Source organism: Trichosurus vulpecula, chromosome 4 (assembly GCF_011100635.1).
Source record: "Trichosurus vulpecula isolate mTriVul1 chromosome 4, mTriVul1.pri, whole genome shotgun sequence".
NCBI classification, from domain to species: Eukaryota; Metazoa; Chordata; class Mammalia; order Diprotodontia; family Phalangeridae; genus Trichosurus; species Trichosurus vulpecula.
Window position 1 is genome coordinate 213,684,629 of NC_050576.1, and position 22,019 is coordinate 213,706,647.

The following is a 22,019-nucleotide window of genomic DNA, read 5'->3' on the forward strand; positions in this document are numbered from 1 at the left end:
TTCCCCCTTTAAGCTAGAAGGAATCCAATCTCTTTACCCTGGGTCCAGTGATCTCTCTTCCAGAATATTCCTCATCTTTCAGATGGTGTTATATATATACCACTATCCCTAGAGAAGTGACCTCTCCTCGCTAGCAACAGCCACTGCAAGAGGACCACAGAGAAGCCATTGAACCTCATACATACCTGGCAAAGTCAGGTAGAATAAATGTTAATAAATCAGTAACCTTTAGAATCTTTTAGCCTGAACTGTTATCAGCTCAGGAGGATTCACTGGAAAGCACTGGACAGGAAGAAAATGACTGCTAGCCTGACTTTGTAGCTGCTGCATTTCCCACTGATTGTAGCCCATACCTGGGGGTTTCAGATCACTGGGAGCTGCCCATGTTAAAAGTTTAATACCTACCTGTGATTTTTGACCCTTCTCTGACTCCCGCACTTACCAGTGATGACACCAGCCGTGAGGTAGAGCTGAATAATACTGGTGCAGAAGGAGGCAGCCACCATCCCCAGAGAGGCAAAGAGGCCGCCCACCAGCATGACCGGCCGGCAGCCAAACCGGTTCACACACACACTGCACAATGGACCTGACAAGCAGGAACAAGATTTATTGGGTGCCCAAGATTGCAGTCTGTCCTCTTATCCATCCTCCCCGGACCTCTGAAATGACCTACCACTGCCCTGAAGCCCGGCTCTTTAATTGCCACAAGCTCTTCTACTTCTGAGCCACATGCAACAGGCATCGGGTCTAACAAGCTGCAATTATTAATGATGAAGTCTTTTGTACATGAAAAGGACACATCAGGAGGATGTGTGCTTTTGAGTTTTTCCAGCAAGGGTAGTGGGTTTCCACTTAATCCATCTACATTCTAATAGGCACACAACTGTGAGATGACTTTTGTGACTTTAGAGTCATGGCTTACGTCTCACCTATGTGAGACGGAACCCACCACCCTGACCCATTGAGCTTAAAAACCACAGGCATTCTCTGGTTGATCTGCCCAGGCAAGGCCTCACCTGTGCAAAGAACCTGCAATTTGATTCTTCTCAGAAATAGTTACCATCAGATAGTCTTAACTGCTTTTTTTTTATGGTACCCCATTAGGGTGAATTTCCACAGGTGGAAGTTCTGTGACAAGTGTTTTAACCCAGACTAGTTTACCTCCAGTTCCATGGCATTTGTTCAGCGTATATCTGAGTGCCTACTAAGTAACCAAGATGTAACCCTGGAGGGTTGTGCCCCTGCCGTTATTGGCATCCAGCCAATCTACCCTCTCTTGATAGGATGCAGAGTCTTTGGAATAAAGAGTTCAGGGAATGCAAACTTAAGTTTAATATATTCCTAAGTAAAACATAATTATCATAAACTTCATAGAATCATTGAATTTTAGAACTGGAAGGTACCTTGGAAATCATTTCATTCAAACCTCTCATTTCACAGAAGAGAAAACTAATCCCTAGAGGGGGAAAGTGATTTGATCCCTTAATCCTACAGGTTAGTCATACAGCCCAGATTTGAACCTCTATAATCTAGACACCAAAACCAAGGCTCCTCCACTATGCCATTTATCTACCCCATGATGCCCACAAACACTATGGCCAAATAGAATTTTTATATCACCTATCTAGATATCTAGAATTTGTTTATTATTATAAACCACTGCTCCCCTTCATTAGTTCAGATGATCAGGAGATATCTGCATTTCAGTGGTGGAAACCTTGTACCTTGTCTTATGACAAAATCCATTTGGTACTTGAATAAGTATTCACTTGGCATATGCTGAATTTCTGCTCTTGGATCATTCATATTAGAAGGTTCCAGTCAGTATATTTAGTACTTGGGAAGCTAAAAAAGGACAGTAGTTCACAGAGTAATAAACTGAGAGAGATTAAGGTCACACAGGTTACAAGTAGCAGAGCTCTGGGATTCAAACTTAGGTCCTCTAGATGCTATATGAAATGCTCTTTCCACTACAATGCTTTATTAGGCCTATTTTATATGGGAGAAAATTGAGGCATAAAGTTCAAACCAAGTTACAGAGACTACACAGATCCAGAACTAGATTCAAGGAATCCTGAAATCTAGTACTTGGGAAAACCATTCAGGGGCTAAAATGTCCCTCACTGCTTTAATCACACAAAATTAAGCTCTACAGATTTGTTAGGAAGCACGGCCCTCGACCTACTTTCTACATGAATTAATTGGATTCAGCAAAGGTGTAGGTAATTAATTATAACGGAAATGGGACAATTCCAGGAATGGGTCCTCCCAACCGTAAGTCATGCATTTTTCCAAACCCTGAGCTATGCTTGCTTCTTCAACACCCTACTTTTTCTGAGTGCTCATGGCACTTTCTTCACAGATGTGGGAAGGACAAGAAGAGGTCTTGATTCACAGGTGTACTGTGCCCCAGGAGTTCCACCTGCCCTACCCTAGTTACGCTGCTGTTTCTCAAGCACTCTTGCTTCTAGGGGCTGAGTATTTCCTTAGAGAATGCCTCACCTGTCCCATAGAGCATGGCCAGCAGGATAGATGAGATCCAAGCTGTGTCACTGTAGCCAATGTCAAACTCCCTGATGAGTTCCTTAAAGAAGACGCTGACTGCTTTGGGGAAGGCATACGAGAAGCCTGTGATGACAAAACAGCCAAAGAGAATGGCCCAGCCCCATCCGCCATCTGGGGCTTTGACACCTGCTGGACCATCGTCAGCCACCACCACTCCCATGCTGTCACGTGATGACTCTGAGCTGTCTGAGAAAGAGGAAATATAGAAGATTGCGGTCACCAAGGTGATAATCTCATCTAAGACCCAGCAGGTTTAGGGAAGGGACAGTTGTTACACATGCAAGAGACAGCTGAAAAATAAGAATCATATATATCAGAGTTACCCACCTGGTGCCAGGGAACTGGGAAACCAGGCTTCCAAACAATCTAATTCTGAGCCATTACCTCTGCTGTGAGGTATTTTGAAGGACAAGACAGAGACAGCAAATGACACAGGCCTTTTGGTCCTAAGACCATTGGGATCTTGTTCCTGCAGTATCCTGTACCACCCTCGTGAAGGGCTGGGATCAATACAGCCTTAATTTATGGTTAGTCCAATAGAAGCCCACAACATCTAGTAACAGTTTTTTCATACAGTCAGAGTGAAGTCACTATAAAATGAACATTTTATTGATTGACTTACCATACTCTGCCAGCCCTCCCTTATCCGCCTTAAAAACTTGGGAGGCAGAGATATGAGAGCTAAGGGGTCTGTGATTGAGATTCCCAAAAGCCACACCTTTTGCACCTGCTTCTCTCCTTCCTCATCCTCCCACAGCTTAAAGGGTAGTAATCTCATTTCTTAAAAAGCTTCGCCTGTAGAAAACTGACTAGATTTTTTATATTCCTTCAGGAAAGGGGGCTTTAAGAGAGCCTGGGATTAAAAATGTGATGAGTTTTATTCCCCCCCATTCACTCTGTCACCTCAGTTTGTGCCCTCTGACCTCCCCCAGTTTGCAAACAGCTCCTTACTCCACAGCTGACAAAATAAAAAGTTGATTTTTATGAATTGTCAGTTGAAAGGAAGCATATCTTGCCTATTAGGGCAATGAAGCACTGAAATGGAATATAAAGGAAGCTCTTTAGAAAAACAAAATATATATATATATGTATATATATATATACATATATATATATATATATTTTGCCCTGGACAGCTCAGTTATTAAAACTACTGGAATCAATTGATAATAGGTTATATATTGACTGCTTGTTATGTGCCCAGTCTGAAGTTTGAATGCTGGAGCAAATGATACGCCAGCTATGATTTTATAACTAAATGCAAGTCATCTCTGCATTACACATGCCCAAGAGATGAACACAAGTTATTAATGATAACTACATCTCAGCTAGGTCTCTTTACTAAGGACATCCCACAAATGTCAGCAAACCAATTAGAATCAATGCCACAGAGGTCCTCTCATAGAATCATAGAGAGTTAGATCTAGAAGGAGGACCTCAAAAAACAACTAGTCTTCTTATAAATGAAAAAAATGGGCTCAGAGAAGTGATTCGTCCAAGGTCGCGCAGAAAGGCAGATGCAAGCCTAAGAACTTGGGTCTCCTGACTCAGTTGAATGCTCTTTCCATCACACCATGGAGCTCCCCACTGATCAGCAGAGGGCACTCTCACCCAATGCTTCCTTGCTCAGAAAGAGAAACTATAGACAGATGACATTAAAGGTTCCCAACTGCACTCCATTACAGCCCTTCAGACTGTGATCTCATCCGCCCAGTTGGAAGTCCCTTGTTTGACAAAACTTCCTGAAATGAGTTGGTTATCATTCTACATGGAATCAGGGGGCCTGGCACAGATGACATTAAGGACCCTTTAAGCTAAAGTAGACAAACAAAAAACATCCTTTGTCCAATGTGATGCCTTTAAATAAAGGCTAGTTTGTTTTTGTCGTGGTATCCTCAGCAGCTTAGCAGGGTCCCCAGCATATTAGTATTTAATAAATATTTGTTGTATACCTAGAATATTAATAACGGAGGTGGGTAACTACCACAAATACGGTGGACAGTGAGGCCCTGGCCTTCCAAGGCCCTGTTTTCAGAAGCTTGGGTCACTGTTGTTTCCTTCCCCCAAAGAAATGCAAAAACTGCAGTTTACCAGCTGCCCCCGGGCTGGGTCACCTGCTGAAAAGTCATCAGTGTCCTAATTAAACAGAATAGCAGTCCCCTAACTTCTTGCCCTGGAGAAAAGAGGCAGATACAAAATAGACACCATTTAGACACTCTGAGTTAAATGCCATAAAAGCCACCTCTGGACAATTCAAATAACTATGCAGAAAACTCTAGTCCTGGCACACTGCTACACCCATCCCTGACACTCTTTCTTTCATCCATGTATACTGAGCCTGAGACGGCCTGAAGGGAGCAAAGTTTGAACACTTGAAGATTTCTTGAAATTCAGACAGCATGCTACATTTGGAGGGATTGTGCTTTCTGTAAACCAGAAGTCTCATAGCGACTGTCTGGGAAGATCCAGGTGAACTCATTCATGCAGAAGGAGAAAACCTCACAGTCCATGGAGTTCAACTGTGCAGCAGCCACTCCCACTACAGTCAGTAGAAACTAGATGGAGGAAGAATGTAAGGCTTTTTTTTTTTTTTCAGATCTGTCCTGAAAATTCTTGGTGATGGTCCATTAGCTGACCATCAAAATAATTCAAGGCTCACTCTTTCATCTGAAGGTACACTTGGGCCTAAGGTCCCTGGGAAGTAGGAGCCTGGCTTTTTGTCTGCTAATCTTAAACTGCTTCCAGAGTAAATAGTAAGCCAAGGTGAAAACTTAACATCCCAAGGGCAAAACTACATCTCAATCAAACATGACATCTTTCAGCTAATGCATATGGGCACTGGTGGGTAACAGATGGGGGATGTCCAGGAGCCTACCTTTCCCCAAAGGCTGCTGAGGCAGAGAAGGGGAATGCTAAAATAGTAGGTTTAGAGATTCTGAACAGCAAAATAACTAGGGAATGACAAGATCCTGATAATACTAACCAGTAGGGAGGGAAAGAGACAAAGGACTAGTAATCCAAGAGAAAAACCTAGTGAATAAAGCCTGCCTCCAGGGAGACTGAGTAAGTACTCATGGACAATTCTGGAGTCATTTAGCAAAAAAACTGGATTTTTAAAAACACATAAACACCAGAGGCTCCACTCTATTTATTCTGTAACTCTCAGGTGTCTCCTTGCTTCCCAAGGTGAAAGGCTCAAAAGCAGGACATGGACTGCTCTTCCCCAAAAGGTTAAAAAGCTTGTTGAGGTAACTCACATTTGGGCCAGTAAGGCGTGCTTCCTCATAAAATATTGTAACAAGAGCAGAGCAAAGCAGGGAAGAGGAAGCTCTAAGCCGGGTGCAATATGTCCAGTCCACTGAGTGCTGGGCACATGTGTGTGCATACCCCAAGCTGAGTGGCCTTTTGGTGACATTTATAACCACCCTTTCTATATGAGAGCCACATGCCCAACCCAGAAATAACCCAAGCAAGATTGCCCTTGGGGCCTAGGGGACACTGGTCTGTAAGGAGCCAGAATCAGGTCACTTCCCTTCTCAAGTGGCTGAGGTAGAGATGAGTGGGGACAGACACCTGAGTTCCTGAGGCAGAAGAGCCACCATGTTCTTTGTTCCACAAGTTTCAGGACTGAAAAGGTCCTTAGAAAGCATCTGGTCCAAACACCCCTCCCTCCCCCAACCAAAATGTGCTTTACATATAAGGAAACAAGCCCAGAGAGAGAAGCAGTGATGTGCCTGAGGTAAGTAAGCTGGAACTAGAATTTAAATCTAGATCTGACCCTAGAGACAATGAGCCAATGCCCTTTATGCCACTTGCCTCTCCTTTACAACTGAGAAACATCCAGGAACCAAATACACAAAATGGTCAATGTGCCAAAACTCACCCCTTGCCCTCCCAAGATCCTGAAGCTACATACCTGGATTGGGCCACACCCTGGCAACCTGTCTCCTGAAACCAAAGGTAACTAGGAAGGGGAAATACTGCCAGAAGCTCAAGGTGAGGTGGCCATTTCAAATTGCCTTTGTATCACTCCATTCTGTAAGCTTCTATGAGCCCGTGAGATCACAACTGCAAAGGACATTTCCAGAAAACTGACTGGAGTTTGAGAGGGATACTGTCGTCATCGTCGTCTTCTTAGAGACCCAAGGCGATTTTTGTAGCACTTGTCTCTACAGGATGTCACAAATGAAGACGGTGGATATTGAGGTCTGCTATTTTTGTTTTTATTTTATTCTTAGGACTGCTCTTTTGGTGACTTCCATAAAAAGCGGCTGATGGTTGGCAAGGAAAATAGCATCCAATTGTGCTCTGGGTCCTTCTGTCCTCGCTTCCCTTAGAGGATTGTGTTCTACAACTCCTCATGAAACACCCCTATTGCAAAGATGCATTTACTCTTCTGACTCATGGTGTCCCAGACGTGTTCTCCCTCTGATGACAAAGGACACAGATTGCTAGACAGAAATACCCAGTATTCCAGTTTTCAAAGAAAAAAAGAGAAGTCTTGTCTATTTTTTTAAATTTGTGGGTACCCTTTTCCTTTTGTAATTTTCCTGTTTACAAAAAGTGAGCGGGAAGATATTGCAGTCTCATATACTTCCTGCTCTCTCCCATAACACAAAGCCTGCCTTCTCATCTGAAAGCTCAGTGCCCACCTGCCTCATCTGCAAAGCCAAAAGGATTACCATCGATTTACATGTTTTTTACATAAACTGGCATTCCATTCTTCATAGAAGCATGACTGGGTGCCCAGGAAGAACACTGTTAATTAACTACTACATTTCACTGGCTTTCTGTGCCCACCAGGCCGAACCAACCTTACCCAATTTCCAATGCGCTATGGTGGAAAGACTGTTGGACTAGGAACCAGGAGTCCTGAGTTCCCAGTCCTAGGTCTTCTACTAACTAGTCACATGATCTTAGGCAAGTCTCTTCACATCTTTTGGCCTCTGTTTCCTCCCCTCTAAAATGATCCCTAAGACCCATTCTTGTCTTAACTGTTGCCATATTACTCTTACCCACAATCTCAGCATCTTTCCCTCTCCTTCCTGCTCTGACTCCTTTCCCTGGCTACATGGTTTGCTACTTACTTGAACCTCAATACCCAAAGCCAAGAGTGGGTCCCAAGGATCCACAAGACTCTGAGAATGCCATCCAGGGGAGCAGCCACCAAGAGGCCACCCACCACCCAGCTAAGGACTTGGACCAGCACAGACAAAAAAAGTGAGAGTTAGCCCCCCAGGCACAGCCAGTCTTTCAGGCACATGTGTATCCCCATGCACATGTGGAGGCATAAGAGAGAGTGCTAAATTCTCTCTCTCTGTCTTTGCTTCTTTCTCTCTTAGAACCAGCCCTTTCACTGGTGGATACCTGACCCTTAGCACCCAATCAATAAGCATTTATTAATTGCTAACTTATGTGCCAGGCACTATGCTAAGCACTGGGATTTCCCCCCCCCCAAAAAAAGCAAAACATCCCCTGCCCTCAAGGAGAGACACTATCTATATAAATCTGCCTACAAGATATAAACAGGATAGATGTAGTAGCCTTAGAGGAGAAAGCCCTCACATGAGCATGGAGACACGGCCCCCTGAAGCAGAAAGTAGCCTTTGAGTTGAATCTTAATGGAGGCCAGGGATACAAGACAGACAGCATTCCAGGCATGTGAACAGCCAGAGCAAAGGAACTCAATTTCTCCCAAAGAAAAAATCCATGCCTCTGGCTGGCACACTCCTCACTCAGGGGTGGGGAACCCGCTGCCTTGAGGCCACATGTGGCCTTCTAGGTCTTTGGGTACACAGCCTTTTGACTGAGTCCAAGTTTTACAGAACAAATCCTTTTATTAAGGGGATTTGTTCTGTGAAGTTTGGATTCAAAGGGCAGCACTTGACCTAGAGGGCTAAATGTGGCCTCCAGGCCACAGGTTCCCCACCCCACCACCACCCCTGTTCTAGGCTATTGTTACCACTCTGGGCTCCTATATGTTTGTCCTACAAGAAAATGACTCTAAAGAGGATAAGCTTATGACTCAATGCACCCCTACTGCCCGGAAGGAATGAGTCAGGGAAGGTTCTGCCATTTCCTCCATTCTCGGATCTTCTGCTGGGAATTCCCTCCAAATCCTTGGGAGCAGACCAAGACATATAGAGTGGTTAAATAAGGCTCCCAAAGTTAGGCAGCCCTAAGTAACAACCCACATATATAGAGTATCAGGCTTTCCCTACAGCAACAACCACAAACGCCTGGGGAGGCAGTGTCACACACACTGGATTTGGAGGCCACATAACTCACTTCAAATCTCAACTTTGCCCCTTCCTACCAATGTGACTTTGGGTTAGGTTAACATTTCTGCTTTGGTTTTCTCATGGGGTGAAATGAGGTGGTTGGATTAGATAAACTCGGACGTTCCTTTCCACTCCAAATCTTTCAACCCTTTTTAAAATAAGAAACTGAGGCTTTGAAGTTAATCATATTACCTGAAACCACACAGTTGGAGCAGAGATTCAAATGTTTCTTCCCTCTCCCCCCTCCATCTACAACCCAAAGCAGCCTCTTCTTTCTCCATCCCTCTAAATTTACACAGGGCCCAAAAGTATGTCCCCGTTATTGCATTGTGTATGTAGCTCACCCCAAGCCCAAGGCAGAGAGAGGCTAAGGAATATTAACAGTGCTTCTGTAGGCTCAGGAGTGTTTAAGCATAACGTCGACCCCATCATCCAGCCCTCCTGATATGTCTTCCATAGTCTCTTCCTGATTTATGCCAGCTGGCAGTACTATGATGATTCAGTCTCCCAGCCCTGCCTTTCCATTGTTTTCCCCCATCTCCCCAACTCTAAAACTACCCCAATACTTTTGCTTTCCGGCCAAGAGAACTGGGGCAACAGAGACCATCAGCCCTTGTTTCGGTAGAAGGATGCCTCACCCTTCTTGTGTTGGGGGAATACCAGACTGAGGTCATCCCCCCAGGGCCTTGCACAACCCAAGAGCATAATAACCACTCAATAAATCTTTGTTCCATTTGATTCAATTTAACAAGCTTTTCTGAAGCATGTACCCTGTGCCAAGCACCTGAGATACCTAAAGGCAAAAATGAAAGCAGTTCCTGAACTCAAGTAACACTCTACTGGGAGGAAAACAGGTTCTTAGAGAGGCAAATACACAACATATAGAAAGAGCAAATGTGTATCTAGTTCTTAATGTTTTCCTGCCTTTCCTCTACCCACCATATTGAAAAAGGAGCAAATCTCCTGGGAGAAGAAGGAGACGGCGAGTGTGTAGTCGAAAAGAATCCCAAGTTAGATGAGGACAGGCCAGGACTTCTCTGCCTGAAAAGGTGTACCAACATAGAAAGGGGATTATGGAAGCATGAAGATCCCTGGAAAGAAAGGTGGTCACACAGGCAACTAGGTGGTGCAGTGGGTACAGAGACAGGCCTGGAGTCAGAAAGACCAAGTTCAAATCTGGCCTCAGACACTTACTAGCTGTGTGACTCTAGGCAAGTCACTTAATCCAGTTTGCCTCAGGTTCCTCATCTATAAAATGAGCTGGAGAAGAAAATGGCAAAGCACCCCAGTATCTTTACCAGGAAATCCCCAAATGGGGTCACAAAGGGTCAGACACAGCTGAAAGCTGAGCAAATTGCCGAAGGAGAACTACAGAACACCCTGAAGCCCAGTGTCAGGGGAATCATGGTCTAGATCCAACCCTAGAGCTGATGCAGAGCTCACTGGGAAAGCCCTGGAGGGGTGAGGCTGAGAAGGACATGGCCTATAAGGAGCTGGGGGTCCACATAACTCATTCATGATCAAGTTGAAAACCTAGGTCAGTGTGGACTATTTGTTGTGGTTCAGTCATGTCTGACTCTTCGTCACCCCATTTGGGGTTATGTTGGCAAAGATACTGGAGTGGTTTTGCCATTTCCTTCTCCCACTCATTTGACAGATAAGGAAACGTAAGTAAATAGGGTTAAGTGACTTGCGCAGGGTCACACAGCAAGACTTGAACTCAGGTCTTCCTGACTCCAGGCCTCGGACTCTATCCACCTAGCCACCTATACAAATAACGCAATACCAAAATCTGGTAGGCTTCTGGTGTAAGGATGTCCTTAAGACTTTAAGTCCTTAAGTCTTTCCTAGGCTAAGGTAAAGACTATTCCATCCTCTCCCCACTCTCAGGATATATAAATAACCCAGACCACCATGCCTATCTAGTTTTGGAACTACCACCCCTATCCAGTACCTCACAGGGCTAATTTCATGCTGTCACCTCTTCCAGGGAACGCTTCTTTGCCCATTCTCTTTCTGAGGTGACTAGCTACGATGAGATGCACCTTTAACTAGAGCCTACTTGCCCAGAAGCAAGTCAGAACCACTCATACCTAGAGCTAGAAGAGCTTCAGGTGTGTTCAGCCCTGGAGACTAAGAAATTGAAAGCTTTAGATGGCCTCACCCACTCTAGGCACCCTTGGGGAGTCCCTGCTGGAGGCAAAAAGAAAATTAAATCATTGTAGAGTCCGGAAAAGTACACTGAGCTTGAAGTCCTAAAACTTGGGTCTCCGTGCAATCTGTATGACCCTGTTAGTCACTTCATCTCTCCGAGGATCAATTTCACCATTTTTTTATTCAAAAATACTGTTTCTAAATTGTTTATTTTCAGTCACGTCCAACTCTGCGTGACCCCGTTTGGGGTACTCTTGGCAGACACTGGAGTGGTTTGCCATTTCCTCCTCCAGCTCATTTTACAGATGAAGAAACTAAGGCAAACAGGGTGAAGTGACTTGCCCAGGGTCACACAAATGAGGCCAGACTTGAACTCAGGAAGATGAGTCTTCTTAATTTCAGGACCAGCACTCTATCCACTGCACCACCTAGCTGCCCCATAACAGTAACAGGTAAATAAAAGATCATCTGAGGAGGGAGAGAACATAAACAAGAAGATCAGGAATAGCTTCATAGAAGAACTGGGGCTTGAATTGAGCCTGGAAGGAAGCTAAGGATTCTAAGAGGTGGAAAGTGGAGGGGGGAGACTGCTGAGCTGGGAACGCAGGGTTTGTGAAAGAGATCTGGAGTCCTTCAGTCCTTCTAGAGAGGCCTTCAGGGCAGTGACCCCCATCCCCATCCTCAACGGCTCACTCATCACTGCCATCCTCCTTACCCCAACCCCCAGACTTTCCCTTTTCCTTGGGGGCACTGGAATGTCTCTACCCCACAGGCAACAAACCCCATTCTCACTCCCTCCAACCTCTGGCTCTCACCCCGACAGACCTGGCTCCCTCCTAATGACTGGGCTTCCCTGACCCCCTATGGGGGGGGAGGGGGTGTCTGAAAGGGGAAGTGGAATACTACTTGTTTCCCAGTGCCATTTCCATGCTCTTCCACACCATCTCTCCTTTGAGGTTCACACTTTTCAAAATGATCACCCAGTCCAGATTCCAGCAGCAGTTTCTATGTACCCCCAGGATATCTTCCTTCCTCAGTCTCTCTTCATCCCAACCCCTACCCTCATATTACAAGACTTCAACATACATATTGTTGCTCCCTCAATCAAACACCCTAACTTCCCAGTTCCTCCATCTATTCCATTTCCGTGACCTATTCTTCCACTCCAGCTGAGCTACACATAAAAACAGATGGCCATGCCCTTGATCTTGGAGCAGCTAGCTGGTGAAGTGGATGGGGCACCAGGCCTGGAGTCAGGAAAACCTGAGTTCAAAATCTGGCCACGGTCACTTGCTAACTGGGCAGGCCACTTAACCCTGAGCTGGAGAAGTGGCAAAACACTCCTGTATCTTTGCCAAGAAAACCCCAAATGGGGTCACACGAAGTCACCGAACAACACCACCACCACCCCTGATGTTGCCATCATTCGGATAGGTGGGAGCAACTAGGTGGCGCACTATATAGATTCAAATTCAACTTTTACTGGCTGCGTGACCCAGGGCAAGTTACTTAACTACTGTTTGCCTCAGTTTCTTCATCTGTAAGATGGGGACAATGATAGTACCTGCCTCACAGGGTTGTGGTGAGGATCAGTTGCAATGATAACGGAAAAGCACTTAGCACAGTGCCTGGTACACAGTAGAGACCTCAGTTATTCCTTCTGCATGATGGGGGCTAAGGGGGCGGGGGCGTTCACAGTACTTTATTGTAAAATTTGGGCTATGTATTTGGTCACAGGCTTGGCGTCATCTACTGGCCTTCATGTGTCCTCTGCGGCTTCCACAAAACTCCCCAGAAATCCGTAGTTCATTTCTTATGCCAACCCCCAATATAGCGAAAACACAATGGGGAGTGTTGTGATGTGGAAGGGGTAACTGTATTTAAATTTATATTCCCTGCCCTTTGTCTTCATGCTGTCAGCCCCCTAGTTAATCATTCTGCTCCAACCAGGATCAACAACCCATAACTCTTGGCTCTTGCATCTTTGTGGCCATGTTGGTGACCCCTATGCCCATATGCTGGATCTCTAGGCCTAGTAATGCCAAACTGATGGTGCTGTACTTTTTCCAAGGGTGAGGGGTGTGGAGGGCCTAAGTCCTTGGGAACTCCAAATAGCTCAGCCTCCAGAAGATCTGCCTAGTCTTCCACAAAACAGTAATGTTGCCCTGATTACTGAAGTAACAGTTCAACTCTGCCAACCACCACCCCTTCCCACTTTGTACATGTCCCATCTTTCCTAGTGACTTGGTCTTCTTTGGCTCCCGTACCTCATCCCCAATAAACGCTTAGCAATTGAATGAATCAGGTAAAAAACCCAACCAGGTGGCCAAATGCTCTTCAGAGGTGGGGAACCTGCAGCCTCGGGGCCGCATGTGGCCCTCTAGGTCATCAAGTGTGGCCCTTTGTCAATCCAAGGGCGGCACTTGAGGACCTACAGGGCTGCATGTGACCTTGAGACAGCAGGTGCCCCACCCCTGCTCTATTCAGGAGGTCAGTAAAGCACAAAGTAGAGGTGGAAAGGATATGCCTGCAAATACTGACTTGAGGAACACAGACAAGCTAGAACAGGTTTAGGGAAAAGGAAGAGCCTCAAGATACTAACTTACCTCCCCAACCAGATTCCTTCCCTGCCCCCTCCTCCTTCTCCTCTCTGAGCCTATGACCAGTGGGATGCAGGTGCAAATCTTAGAGCCTGCAGCTCCCCTGAGTTCCCAGAACCCACCACTCAACTTATCTCGGAATCCCTTCAGGGGGTGGAAGAGGAGCAGGTCTTCCGGGTCGGTTTCCAGCACCTGTACCACTATCTCCCAATTTAATGCTCTGAGCAGTGAAGCAAGTTCAAAGTTCAATTTCCTTCAAGCTTCCTAACTTTCTTCGAGGCCAGAGCGGTAGTAGATGCCCAAATACTGAGTGACTGAGCCTTGTCCTGCTCCCACTCTGATCATCCCCTTTTCTTCTTCCCCATCATTTTCTCAACTACAAAGAGAGGGCTTATCTGTGTTTTGCGTCTCTTGCCCCCAGCCCTCTCTGCCCCATCCCAGGGTCCTGTCCCCAGTAGCTTTGGAAGCTCCCTACCCCCACCTCTAACACCTGCAGGCATATTGTGACCTGCAGCCCCCAGCTACACCTTCCCAGATCCTATCACTTCACCAAGGATCCCATTTACATTAGGGAATTTGGCCTCTGGATCACCTGGGGACCGTAGCTATAGGAGAACGAGGAGAGGGCTGCTCTGGGCGCCCCTGGTATTCTCTGCGCCCCACAGAGGGCAGGGCCAGCCTGTCTGCTCAGAGCAAACCCAGCTGCATGGGGACGTGGGGGACGTGACGAGCAGGGAAAGGAGCTGCTACCGTATTGTCTACAGTACTCAGCTCAAGCTACCCAGAGCACAGCTGTATTCACCAGAGTATACACTCCGTCAAAATTACAGGAACAGACAACTTCTGTTGTAGCCCATTCACCAGGGCTGCTGTGTTTGGCTGAACTGATCACGCCACCGGGCTGCACACCATCACCGATGCCGCCAGCTGCCACCAGCCCCACCCCCTCCCCTCCAGGTAGCCGTCCCACAGCTGGCCACTTTAACAGAACTGGCGATTCAAACGTTCCCCTTCCTCTACCCTGCCAGGTCTTTGTCTCTAGATGGGATTTCCACCCTCCCAAGGTATGTCTGCCAGACTCTAACAGTACAGCTGCTGTGCACCTTGTGGTGCTGGCACAGCAGGGCATCATTCATCTTTTACCCCGGCTCCTCCTCCTCCTCCCACAACCCTTCCTAGGAACCAAGGTCTAAGAGAGCAGTGCTGCCCACGGCTCTGCCGAGGCCATCATCACTCCAGGTCCCGCCTTCCTTCTGAGGCCGGAGAGACTGTTCACCTTCCTGCAACAAGGGCACAAAATCCCTGTGAAACCATTCCGTAAGAAACCTTCTCAGTGCCACCCCCAGCCATGTCTTTAAGAGGCCTTTTCTTTAGCAAAGTGTCTCACGTATATATGTCAAACGGATCTCAGAAGTTTGTGTGACTCATACACAGGCCTGCTCCCTGAACACTTCTTCCCTCCTTAAAGTGACTAGGATCTTGGGGAGTGACTGCTGCCTGATGCTGAATACAATCTCCCCAGTTTCCCTTCTGAGTAATAACAACCATTCTCTTAAAAAACTGAGTGACCCTGATTGACCATAATCCCCTGATCTGTCCCCACCCCTGCTGCTCACTTAGAATGACCAATCTCAGAGAGACACACTAAAGGAATTATCTAGGAGCTTTCTTGGACACTCACAGACTCACAGAACTTTTAGAGATTTAGAGATTACAGAGGAAGAGACCAGACCAAAGAAGTAATTTATACAGCCGGTTTAGGAACTTAGCCAGGACTTCTGACTCCCACTGTTCTCCCATCACCCCAAAACCTTAGGAAATACTACTCCGTGGAGGGAATGGGGGACCTCCAAGTTATATGGTATAGACTCAGTATGATACGTTGGGCTTAGAGTAAGGAAAACCTGCATTCAGATCCACATTCTAGCTCTAATTAGTATGACCACTTTAGACTCCCTGAGACTCAGTTTCCACACTTTCAAAGGTTGGAGTTGAACTAAGTTATCTCTAAGGTCCCCTCATTTCCTAAGATGGTCCCCTTTTCCTAAGGGCACTGATGAACGGTATGATCCACAGAAAGCTAGAATAGTACAGGCATTCCTTGGAGATATTACAAGTTCCGTTCCAGACCACCACAAAAAAAGTGAATATTGCAATAAGCAAGTCACACAAATTTTTTTGTTTCCCAGCGCATAAAAAGTTATGTTAACACTATAGTCTATTAAGTGTGTAAATAGTATTATGAAACATGAGATGCACAAATTTGGAGACATCTCCACTCCAAATGTTCACATGGACTATTTGTGTCCAACTTGTGGTAGAGCCTTCCGAGTTTGTATTGGTCTGATCAGCCACAGCCAGACATGCTGTACCTTGACCCCAACATAGTGATGTCATTTTGGTACTCTTTGAGCACAAAGGACAATAACCAAGTATTATGTTTTTTTTTTTAAAAAAAAAAACAATGTACATACCTTAATTTAAAAATACTTTTTTGCTAAAAAAAAATGCTAACCATCATCTGAGCCTTCGGTGAGTTGTAATCTTTTTGCTGGTGAAGGGTCTTGCCTTGATGCTGATTGGCTGCTGACTGATCAAGGGAGTGATTGGTAAAGGCTGCGGTGGTTGTGGCAATTTCTTAAAATAAGACAACAATGAAGTGTGCCACATCCATTGACTCTTCCTTTTGTTTGAACACTAAGGGGCCACTGTAGGGTTGTTAATTGACCTAACTTCAATATTGTTTCTCAGGGAACAGGGAGGCTGGAGGTGTATTATGTATTAAGTTCACTATCTTGTATGGGCGTGGTTCATGGTACTCCAGAACAGTTAGAAAAGTAACATCAAAGATCACTGATCACCGATCACCATAACAGATATAATAAGAATGAGAATGTTTGGAATATGGTGAGAAATACCAAAATGTGACACAGAGCCATAATGTGAGTACATTGCTGTTGTTACTGTTTGGGGCAGGGTGGCCACAAACCTTCAATTTGTTTTAAAAAAAAGCGCACTCTGCAAAGCGTAGTAAGTAAAAAGCACAATAAAACGAGGTGTACCTGTACCTAAACTGGGAATCAGTCTCCAGAGAGAATTCTAATATTCTGCCTCCTCTCCTCCCCCACCTCCAACAAACTCACCCTTCAGGACATTCTCTGACTAAAGTGTTTATGACAAAGATCTCACCCAACATAATTGAAGGGTTAATTAGATTGATTTAATAATTCTAAGATGGTTATTTAAATCTCTTCTCTCTCCCCTTTTTTCTCCCTTTCACTCTCTAATGGTCATTTCTGAGAATGTGTCAGTCCCCTTAGAAACCAGCAATTAGGTTGTGTCATTAGTTGATTTGTCCACTAGGATATCAGAGTTTCCTGGCTTGATTGTCTAAGATTAAAAAGACAGCAGAACTGAGCCTAGCCAGTGTCACTATCAATGACATCACTACTTCTCAGTGATTCCAGATGGTTCTTCTGCCTGGGCACAGTGTAGTGAGCAGGTAAGGGGACCCCTCTCCCTCCCTGGATGTCCATAGATATGATATGGAAGAACTCTGGAAGGAGGTTTGTGTCTCCCCACCTGTGCTTTCCAGGTTGAAAGGCTGCAGTTCAGGAGGCAAACCAACTTTCAAAGGCCTTCCTAGCCACCATAAAGATGTGGGAACATATTCATAGCTAACTGCTGCACGGTCCACACTATCCTTATTAGGCCACTGACTGCTGATGGACAGGAGAGGAGTGGGGGGCAGGGGCAAAACTATATATTATCATGTGGTTTCCCCAGTATCTCATCTGTAAAAAAAAAAAAAAAAAAGGGATGGAAGCAAGGTTGGGTTACACAAGGTGATTCCTAAGGCCCCTTCAGGTCCTAAATCCTATAGAAGACCTTAGCGCTTTGGTGCTGAACAAGCCAAGTGCCTTATTCAATTTGGCAAAGAAATGAATACTACAAGTTTCTCCTCAGTTCCAGTCTCCCCTGAAGTTGTGACCTGGAGCCAAACTCCTAGACCCTTTCTGAATCCTCCTGCCCCACCCTGCAGTCTTTCTGCCAACCCTCCTGCAGCTGACCCAAGCAACATCATCTTTCAATTCCCTCAAAGGGGCTTTATTTCTTTAGGTCATAGGATTTAGAGCTGAAAAAATTCTCGGGCATCATTTAATCAAACTTGTTCATTTTGAAGATGAGGAAATAGCCACCCTAAAAAGTTGATGCCATCTCCTGAATTCTATACCGGATATGGTACTATAAGCCACACCCAGGATTTGAGCCCTGGTCCTCCGACTCTAGATCCAGTGCTCAAACACTCACTGACTCCAAATTTTCACCTGATCTTGGTCAACTGATGAAGCAACATGTTCTAATAGAAAGAAAGACTATCGGATTTAAGGGCTGGGTTTGAATTTCAAGCCTGCCGCTTACTTGCTGCATGACCTTGGAGAAACTCTCTGAATTTGTTTTTTGATTTGTAAAATTATCTTCATTATGCTTATATCACAAAGTTATTCAACAAAAGAATGTATGTAATAACATGCTTTGTAATCACATTTTGTTTTGTAAATGTAAGCTATGATTTTTTTTCCAGCAGCTTTTTCACAGATCCTTTGGCCAATAAGAAAATAGCCGGATGTGAGGTATTCTGATTTTTTAAAAATTTCCTTCAAAGTCCACTTAAATTCTAAAGCATTTTCTCCTTTGTATCTTCTAAGCTTCTCTTATTCTTGCTTTTCTAAAAGCCAAGCTTAGAGTCCCTCAGGTAGGGAGGGTCACTTCACCTGAAGATATCTTTTCCCTTTAAATCAACATATCCATTCTCAGAAAGCCCCTTGAGGGCAAAGGCAGCTTTTCACTTGTCTTTGCATCCTCAACCCTAAGCACAGCATCTTGAATATAGCAGGTTCTTAAAATATAGTAGGTGCTTGAAATGGATTGGATTGGGATCTGTTGCTGAAAGCAGGGAAAGGAACCCTGGACTCTCTGGGGCTTTGGAATTCCCAGTCCTTGGCTCTCAGCCCATCCTCACTCAGCCTTCTCACTGTCCTGTAAGCCAAGGCCTTGCTCAGAGACCAGGCAGCTGAGACACTGGCTCTGATAAGTAGGAGACACACATGGTGTAAACAGGAGGAGCATAGGACTAGTAGTCTTAATCAGCTGCGTCAGTCGGCTGCTACTACTACTGCTACTGCTACTGCTACTGCTACTACTACTACTACTACTACTACCTAGCAATGTGACCTTGGACAAGACCCTTCACCTCCCTAGGTTTGTCTTCTCCATGTAAAATAAAGGTTTAGATTAAATTAACTGTAAGATTCCCTTCCATTCTAATTAACATGCTTTAATCAAATCTACAACTAGGCAAATTGGCATTTTGGACAAATTCATTTGGGGAGGTGCTGGAACACAGGGACAGAGGACATCCCATCTCTGAAACAGTCATACCAGAAGGTGGCATGGTCCCAGAGAGGCACCACAGTTAAGAGGCCTTATGGGTATCAACAAGGGGCCATTTTGTCATATGCCACAAAAGGACTTGGAGGTATGGAACAGGGAAGAGCATTCCCCTTCCCAAGTCCACACCCAGGAGCAAAGCCCCCTTCATCCTGTACTAGCAACAGCGCTGGCTAATCCATGATGCATCTGTGTTATTCTTCAAACTCTACGAAGAAGGAACAGTTTAAATTAGGAGCCCCCAAGTTTCAGAACGTTAGGTTAAACCATTAGAAAGGTAAAGATGGTGAACTCTCTGTAGTTGATATTATCCCAGCATACCCAAGAACAAGGGTCTGAGGCCGGCAAATTTAAATTAGACCCTTAGCCAGACAAATTCACCTACTGTGTTTGTGGAATGATAAGTGATTCCTTCACCAAGCTGAAAGCATCTAACAATTCTTAATCCTATTATTCAAGGAAGAGGAAAACTGGCAAGCGGTGACTTTTCCCAATACCAATAAAAGCTCCAATTCAACATACAGTTATATGAGACAGTATAGACAAACATCAACAAGAAACAAATAGATTCTTTACAAACACATTTTGTACAAGTGTACAGAGGAGCATCTATGCATCCCCGTGGCTTTTTTTTTTAAGGAGCTATCCTGAAAGCTGCAAACTACCTATCACCACCCCTACCGCACACATCACACCTCTGAACCCCAACTCTCTAAACTAACGCCAAAAAAGTCCTAAGTCAAATCGAGAAGACATAAAGGTCTCCTCTATGGAATCTCTTTTTCAGAGAGCTAGGAACAGATTCTGGAAATACTCTTGGAAAACTGAAGCAACTATACATCCTTCCACAGCGTGTCTGTGTTTATTGTGAAGCTTTTAAAACCCGAAGAAATGCAAAAAGAGGACAAAAGGAGCACTCCCAGACCAGAATTCCAGCCTTCCCTCTGATGAAGTTAACAGACTCACGTGTGCAATTTTCTCCCCTCTGGCAAGAGTCCTAAGGAAAAGGTTAGACTCTGATAGGTTTCTTGGGCATAAAAAGTCACTTTTCAAAACCCAGAACCACAATGGGGAAGCCTAATGTGGCATCGAGAGAGAGAGAGCTGAGTAGATAAAGAGGCAAGAATTAAAGCCAGAACCCACGCGGTCCTCTGGTGATAATGACCCATTCAAAACTCAGGCAGCCTTTGGGGCCTGGTCTTTTCCAAGGCTGGGGTCGGGGTGGAGAAGGGAGTCAGGCTGAGAGCCATGAACGAATGAGGATGATACCCTGGACAGCAGAACCATATATAGTACCTCACCGGGTCACAGGGCCGGCTACAGCCACACCTCAGTCTGTTGTGGGACTGGGGGGTGCGGTGGAGGGGCTCAGAGGGGGTGAAGGAAGAGTGCCTTCTCCTAAGCCCAGACGATGCGAGCCACATTCGAGAGCTATTTATATACCCTCTCCCTCCGTAACGCGAGCCCGGTCATTGCTTCTGTCCGGTAACCTCCTGGCCCAGAGCCTAAAGTCAGCCGACCAGGACCCCGACGTGAAGGTCTCCTGGAGGAGGCCGCGCCAGAGCGGTAAATCCAGGTCCCCAGCCGCAAAGAAAGGGAAGACTGAGCCCCACGCCCAGCTGGGGGTTAAGGGCCATGAGGAGGCAAGGGAGTACCGAGGTGGGGGAAGGGCCCGGAACCGGAGGGCTAGGCTGGTCTGAGCAGGGATGGAGGCTGAGAATCTCTGGACTGGAGAGCGCAAGGGTTGGAGATGGGATCATGGTGGCCGGGTGAGGTGCTGCTCTTGGGTTGGGCACAGTAAGAGGGAGTTGGGATGGGGAAGTTCCTGAACCTCGGGAAAGGGAGCCAGCTCCCTAGAAAGGGGTGTCTCTCTGGTTCCCGTACTGGTTATGGGAAGAGAGATGGTTAGCAAGGTAGCCACATGGCGAGGGCAAGGAGAGAGGAGCGGGGAAAGAAGAAATCGGGACAAGAGAGGGCTGGGCACTCTCTGTGCTCCCCGCCCGGCCCCAGCTCCTCCACAGCACACGGGATCCCCGGAGCTGTCCGCTCAACCCCACAAGGAGGAACTGGGTCCGCCTCCCTCAGCTCTCGGGCCTGGGTGCGCCTCGCCGGCTCCCCAAAGAACTGGACCGCTCCGCCCGGGGAGAGTCGGCCACCTGCTCCTCCTGACCGGGCGGAGAGAGGAACAAGAGAGAGAGAAGGGCTTTCCGCGCCGCTGCCTGAGCCGAGGCGAGCCGCCGGCCCGGAGCAGAAGCATCCCCAGCAGCCAGCGCCACCCGCGGTACCTGCTCCTGTTCTCAGGTCTCTAGTCCCTCCCGCTCCTGCTCCAGCTCCGGCTCCGGCTCCCGGGCCCGGCTCTACCCTCGCACACCAATAGGGTCCAGGTCCAGCTCCAGCTCCCTCCAGCTGCAGGAACAGCCGCTTTGAGAGCGATTTTTAAAGCCTTTCGCTCGCCTCGGCTCGGCACGTACCCCGCGCACGTCACCATCTCTGTCCTGGCTGGGCGCCTCATAGCGCCGCCCCCAGCACCCCGCCCGCCGCGCCCTGACCCCAGCCCGGGAGCTTGAGCCTGGCAGTCCACGTGGAGCAGAAGTGCGGACTGGGGATCCCGGCAGTCCGTGAGACCCGAAGCTATAGGAGTCCCCAGCTCTAGGTCTCGGCACTTTGAGGGCCCGAGCTTGGGAGAAGTGGAAAGAGGGGCGGGGTGCACCCCGCACTGCTCCCGGGCGCCCGCACCCAAGGGCAGAGCTCGAACTGCTGAAGGCTTTCTATCGCGCGCAGTTTCCGGGTAGCCTGGGGCGGCTTTGTGGACTGGTTGTGACAGAGATCCTATAAAATATACACAGGTGTCCCAAGACTCGTTTGGTCAGGCTGGGCTGGGGGGAAGTCCTCCGAAGTTTCTTATCTCCCCCTCGCCAAAACCTCCATTCACTGTTTTTGCCAGTGACATGCAGCCTCCCATTTGCAT

The 22,019-nt window shown here is 46.6% G+C and overlaps 1 protein-coding gene across 1 annotated transcript in view; it reads right to left on the reverse strand.

Moving 5' to 3' along the window:
• SLC16A3 (solute carrier family 16 member 3) overlaps positions 1-21,525 on the reverse strand; it is a 31,514-nt gene extending 9,989 nt beyond the window's left edge. Inside the window, exons 1-3 of the mRNA XM_036753844.1 lie at positions 21,337-21,525; positions 2,503-2,751; positions 443-586 (exon numbers count right to left, since the gene is read on the reverse strand). Coding sequence (XP_036609739.1) covers positions 443-586; positions 2,503-2,725 — 367 coding nt within the window. The 5' untranslated portion in view covers positions 2,726-2,751; positions 21,337-21,525. The remainder of the gene's footprint in view (positions 1-442; positions 587-2,502; positions 2,752-21,336) is intronic.
• Positions 21,526-22,019: the final 494 nt, after the last annotated feature.